At 55.3% G+C, this 6,483-nt stretch overlaps 1 protein-coding gene across 1 annotated transcript; it reads left to right on the plus strand.

Moving 5' to 3' along the window:
• Positions 1 to 4,838: 4,838 nt before the first annotated feature.
• On the plus strand, positions 4,839 to 5,603 carry J7T55_009264 (uncharacterized protein; the record flags this gene model as incomplete). Its single annotated transcript, XM_053142212.1, has 1 exon — positions 4,839 to 5,603. One exon carries the CDS (start codon positions 4,839 to 4,841, stop codon positions 5,601 to 5,603), a length of 765 nt encoding a protein of 254 aa, XP_052995105.1.
• Positions 5,604 to 6,483: the final 880 nt, after the last annotated feature.

Consider the following 6,483-nt stretch of genomic DNA (forward strand, 5'->3'; position numbering starts at 1 on the left):
CCCTACGTAGTGTCGCAGGGCCACCGTCTGACTTGCATACGACATTCCTCCCAAGGTCATCAAACCTCGTGGCCCTGCAGGGTTGTCAATCGATGGAGGGAGTGTGGCATTCCTGCAGGGTACGAAAAGCCAACGGGACGGTAAGAGGGTGGAAAGCTCGGGATGAGTAAGACCACAAATTAACTCATGTGCTCCAACCCTGCAAGGCGACGGTGAAGGCATATCACACTCCCACTTCGAGAGCAGAGGGAGAACATGTGGAGGATCGCCCAAGCGGCAGGTCTCGGGATCCTCGACGTAGCATCACGGGCGTCGTCGGCGACACGTCCCGCAGTTTCGAAGCTGCCAATCGTAACTGAGGCATATGTTGCGTGTGTACACGTCCCACACACCGGCACCGGCAAGCCGACAGTCGGCTTCTCGCCCTCGCGCCTTCGAGGCGGGTCAGAGCACATCGTCCAAGTTTTTGGCTGCCCTGCCGACCTACCCGCAACACCATGGAGCATCACAGCCAGGTTCCATTGATGAAGGCCATGCATTTCCGAGGGACTTTAGGGCAGGCCTTCACACTGGTGCTGCACCAGACCGCCGGAGCAAGGGAGTAAGACGGCCGCACCGCGAAGGGAAATACACGGGCGCGCCCGGCGCATCGTATCCTGCAGCAGAGACGCAGGAGCCCGGCGCGTATACAGGATACCTAATTCGTATCCCCGGCCACTGCTCGCCTCTCTCGCGGGGGCAGCCGAAGATCAATAACTCAGTCGGTTCCAATCTCACCGCATACACACACTGCACAGCCTTGGTCATCATGTTACCAGAGTGTCGGTGTGGGCTAAGAGCTGCAGGACCTGCCCTGCGGGCACAAGCGAGAGCGGTGTCATCCAGGACCACCAGGCACGACAGTAAGCAGCCAGAGCTGCGAGGCGGTTCAGTGCGTAGAGTAAGCAAGCAGTTGAGGGGAGGAGGGTGCGTCGTCCCCCCCGGGCAGTTCGTTCAGCCCTACAGGTGGGTCTGTGAGAGGGAAAAAAAAAAAGCAGCATGGACCTTTCAATCTTGGTTGTGGTCTGCTGTAGTGAGACGCCCAGTCTTCGCTACAGGCGGGATTCGGTCTACGGTACAGCAAGATGATGTGCCCGATCATGCTCACAGACAGACACAGCCCTCACTCTCATCAACACTTTCGTGCTCACATCGAAGGGTAGGTCGGCCGCACCGCAACAACGCGGCCCGGAACCGAACCCCTCCGGCGCGACGGCTCTGTCGGCTAGGTCTCTCGTCACCGGGCCCAGGAGACAGAGACGAGAGCCGCTGTCGCACGCTAGGGTAGCCGAGAGTTAGCCGTAGCCGAAGTCGAGGGGTCCCGGCAGGGCGGGAACGATTAGAAGAATCAGTGATGGGGACAAGCCAACGGCGAGTGCCCACATGCCTGGGCCTCGGGATGAACATTCGGCCAGCCGTTGTGGCCGAGGCCGAGCTACACTACCTACCTGGCTGGCGATCTGGGGGGGACTAGATATTGTAGGCGCCTCAAGGTTTGGGGCCAAAAACTAAGCTCACCGGACGATCCGCGGCTTTTCTGTCTCCGCTGAGCGCTACGTCGTCAGTGCCAACGCACGTGTGAAGGCTGAAGAGTCACCGGGTGAGGGACGGAGCCGGGCAGTAACCCTTGGCTCCTGAGAAGTGTCTTTTACACGTATACTGCATTGTCCCCCGGTCAACCTCGCTGCCTGGTCGGGCTCGGGCTGTAAAGAGCGCGCATCTCCCAGCCGACCGCAATTGGGGGTCGGTCGGGATTCACATACATGGAGTTTTGGGTTCCAACGGAGTTGCAATCGTGGCTCAGCTAGAATACGCCTGTGCTGAGTGCGCGTAGACTAGTAGACTAATAGACCACCAGCATGCGTATTCGTATCGTATCGCACTTCGTCATGATGGCTCAGTGTGCACGCGTGTAGTACGCACGCAATACGCTTCCCATCACAGCCTCAGCAAATATTCCCCCAGCAATGAACAGCTCATAGACGTGCCCAGTATTTTGTTTTGTGTGCGTCTTACATCGGGAGACGCCGAAGAGACTGGAGCCATCTAAGGAGGCCTACAGTAGATTGAGTATATGGGACAGCACACAAAGGCACTGGCTCCGCTTGCAGCTACGGTACCTCGAGACTTGCACGTTGTCACTGTGGAGCTCGACAGGGTGGGGGAAAAATCAGGCACGGCTTTTCTGTGGCTCACGGGTTGGGCTGATCGAGAAGAAAATTCCAGATGGCGAAGTGGAGATGCACAGATCAAATTTTCTGGAAAGGCGCTTTTCTTGCACTGCTAGCCCTGCTCGGCCTGTCGCCTGTTAGGCGTTGTGAAGATTTTCTCGTGAAGATTTGCAGTCGGGCCCGTCGCCAGGGTAGCATTGGACGCGGGCCATGGTGCCCATAGGTACAAGAGAATCGGGTGGAATCCGACACTTGAGGTACCTTTTTTTCCCCTTGTGTGTCTTTCGTAAGCTGTCACCTGCAGGTGTGGTTGATTCGACTTGGCTTGGCTGGTGTGTCATCAGGCTGCTGCAGTTTGGCAGTGGCATTGTCGGTAAAAAGGCGGAGATTGGGGAGATGAAAGAACCCCGGGCGCAGCAGGAGAGGAGTCATCGTCGTCTCAGGCTAGGTTGAGCTAGGCTGGAGCTGGGTAGGGTGTCTAACTGAAGGGGACGGGATTGGTGATGACAATTGCAAGACGCATTGGGGTTGATTAGGAATCACACGAGCGCAGATCTGGGTCTGGGGAAGAATGCATAGGAGATAGTCGCACGGATGAATCATTTCTAATCACCTAAATCATCTAATCACCGCGTGAACCATTGAAACGGTCTGAACCCTGACCAGGCAGCCATAAATCTATCATGGCTTGTATGGCATAATGTGGCATCGTATCGCATCACATCGCATAGCATCGAATGAGTGTGCCTAGTCTGAGCCGCAGCAGATACTGTGTGCTGACGATGCATCTTGCTTGTCGTTGTCTTGGACTGTCGACTCACCGTGACGGCTAACACGTAATCAGCCAGCACCGACCTGCTGGAGATGTGCCGCACCATAGTAACGTAAAGTTAACTCCGACCGACAGGGTAGCAATGTGCGAGACGGGCTGCCGACGCCGACAACGACGGCAATGATAGTCGTGGTGGTGCTAAGGAGCGGCAGTTTGTGTGTGTATGCAGTCCAGGGCGGGGCGGAGCGACTCGGCACCAGAATGAATCATCGGCCTGAAGATGCGCCCGCGGTCGCAGATTAGATTTAATTGATTACAAGCTAAAGTATGAGGGATGGAGATTGATGGATTGAGATGGATACACGTAGATCTGCCATGTACATGGGTACGGTGGTTTAGTTTATTGTCGACACCAAAGGCATTCGCATTCGGGATTGAGAAGTTGCCCGGGGCGGAATTGGGATTGGGATTCAGGCACCCACTGCTACAGCATGTATGCTTTGTTTGGGCTTGGCTTGCTGGGCTGCTTACATAGGTACTTCTGCGTATTACACAGTAGACATCAGATCCGTTTGAGACAGGGGCTGCACGACAATGCGATGCTGCGTAATAGCAGTCAGGCAGTGTGTGCAGTACATGTATGCAAAATGACTGATTGACTAATTAATTGAATAGGATGGATGGATGAGACTGGCTAGGATGGACGATGGACGGGATGAGCGCGAGCAGTCAGTCATCACCGCTTGCAGTTGAGTGCATGTACTCTGTCCAGACTGTCCTCCAAGCCTCGCTTGGTAACAGCTTGGCTCGCATTGTAATCAATCTCCTTCTTCCCGCCAGCCCTGCCAGGTGCTAGGTGCTAGTTGCTGTGGCTGCGTGTTGTCCCTTTGTCTCCGACGGAGTCAAGACGGGGGAATAAGGATGAATCAATGAACGAATCCATGGGTGAGTGAAGGATCTGGCTGACACTGGCTGGGCTGGCGGGCTGCATGGAGATAGGGCGGTGCAGGCATTTGTCAAGAGTACCGTTTGGCACCTATTGCACCCAGATTGGGCGGAGTCGGTACATCAGGGCGATGCTGTTATGGCCGGCCGGGGCCAGTCCAAAACCCGACGTCGGGCCCTTCGTTTGTAAGCCCGTCTCGCGCGCCCTGGCGCCGTGGCATTTCTAACCGTCTTGCTGCGCTGCTGAGCAGAACCTCAAACCCCCCCTGTAGCCACCCCCCTGCCACCTCGCGCATGTCCTGTGCCCGCTGACTGCGGATTCCCAAACCAACGAAGGCCGAGTGGGCCCCGTGGGCCCCTCCACGGCTCCGACAAGGACTCCAGACGGGTACGTACCCACAGGTACATCCACCTGGTTCCAAAAGGTACCTACATGCTTCCCGGTCCTGCCAGCGTTCGTGCAAAATCCCAGCCTGACCGTCTTTTCGCCAGAGGAATTAAAAGAATCGTCTCCCTCCCCTTTTGGGATCCCCTCGAGTCCTGATGGTCCCTTTCTCTTCACCAGCCCCAACCAGCAAACAAACAAACAAACAAAAACAGTTTAAACAGACTTCAAAGCCAAGAGTCAGTTGCTCAACACTCAGCGTAACCTGCCTCCACTACCAAGCATCATCATCACCTCACATAGGCTTTTGCCCTCTGTGTTCTCCAACTACGCCTGCACACAACGGGCACATCACTCCAGGGAGGCGAGCGGTGACTTTACACATCCCTGTCCCGCAATTCGGACCCGCACCGGTATTGGCCTGGCCTTGAGTCACCGACTGGCACAGACAACAACAATTCCGCCCACTATTGCACCATCTCGCAATACATTAAGAGGACATCCTGCTCCTCTTTCTCCTCTCACAATGTCGACAATCACAGCCACAAAAACCGTTTCCCCCTCGCCAATCCTGGCCTCCCCAATCAAGAAGAAGACCATGAGCCTCACCCAGACTTACTACCTGGCCCACAAGGCACGGGCAAAGCTCTCACACGAGGCTGCCATGCCCGACCACAACCTCCGCCTTCTCGTCGGCCACGCCAACCTGCTCGACAGCCTGATGCTCGAGCTTGCCGACGCCGAGAGGGAACAAGAGTCCTGGTTCAACCAGTCCGTCAAGAACGCACAACAACAACCAGAGAAGAAGGCCGAGAACAAGCACATCCAATGGGCCGACACCATCGTTGAGGAGGACGACTACTCAGACTCGGACTCTGACGACAGCGACTTGGACGACGACGAGGATGTTGAGATGGCCGATGTCGTTTCCCTGAGGCGGGTGCCCTCAAACACCAACAACCACAAGATGGCCGCGATGGCGAGCCCGAGGATGGAGGTCGTCGAGGTCGACATGGAGGACGATGACGACGAGGAGGACTATGCCGAGCTCACCCTGACGAGGTCACCTTCACACTCTCTTACATCCTCACCACCACCAGAGCTGGAGCAGGACTTGGACGAGTCCTCAGAGGACGAGTCGATGCCTCCTTCACCACCATCAACAATGCTGCCAACCTTCGAACAGAAGCAGAAGGATTCACCAATCGCTGCATCCGACTTCTACGACGACGGGTACTACCTGCCTGCGAGGAACCCTGCAAGGCTTGTGTCTGCGATATCAGTCTACTAGACAGCCTGATACCCACACAACCCACCTTGCATTTTCCTCTCCTCGTCTTGTATTAGTCCAGCGATTTTTGATACCACTTCTGCATAGCACCGGCGTTGGATTTTGTTTTATTGATACCACATTCGGCATCAATGTTTTACGGTCATGGTTACCAAAAAAGGGGGTCACCTCCGGTTGAGGAGGAATACTTCACAGTTGTCACCACTCAGGCATATACGGGGGATTTCACAGGTTTACGGGTAGCTCGCTCCCTGGCTCATCAAGCTCTAGGTTGAGTGAGGTACACAGAGGGGCAGAAATCCCACTACTATTACTACATAAGCATAACAATCAATTCAGACCAAAAATATTTCTGAAACTCGACCGTCTCCCTCAAAAGTGAATGGTGCCCGTAAGCAACATTTCGAACATGAAGATAATGACAGACAATGCACTGCAGGTGCAAAGTCTATTGTGCCTGCCCACTGCTGATCACAGGACTCGATTGCGAACCATGACACAATCACGAACCCGTTGCCGAGATCGGATTGATAGATAGATTAATTGGAGTGAGGTGACTGAGTGAGTGACTGACTGACAGTGACATGACTGCGTATGCTTGGGGTACATCGGTCCGTGTATGGTTAGACTCGCCTCGGACTCCTCGCGCGTGCGAGATGCCCTTCCCGCCCTTATCCCGGCTTCCCAGTGCTCGCTTTCGCGAGCGACATAGTACCCGTACCCGTTCGTCGGGTCGGTATGATTCATCTCTACCTACGTTAGTATCCTAGTACGATAAACTGCCCAGAGTGGTTGCAGTCTTGTCTCGACAGGGGGGGCCGGGCGCACGGCTTTTTTCCTTTTCCAACTGCCCATACCCGCAGGAGCCGACCCTTTGGGG

This window comes from Diaporthe amygdali, assembly GCF_026229845.1.
Source record: "Diaporthe amygdali strain CAA958 chromosome Unknown NODE_10_length_1141467_cov_65_626103, whole genome shotgun sequence".
In the NCBI taxonomy this organism is placed as follows: Eukaryota; Fungi; Ascomycota; class Sordariomycetes; order Diaporthales; family Diaporthaceae; genus Diaporthe; species Diaporthe amygdali.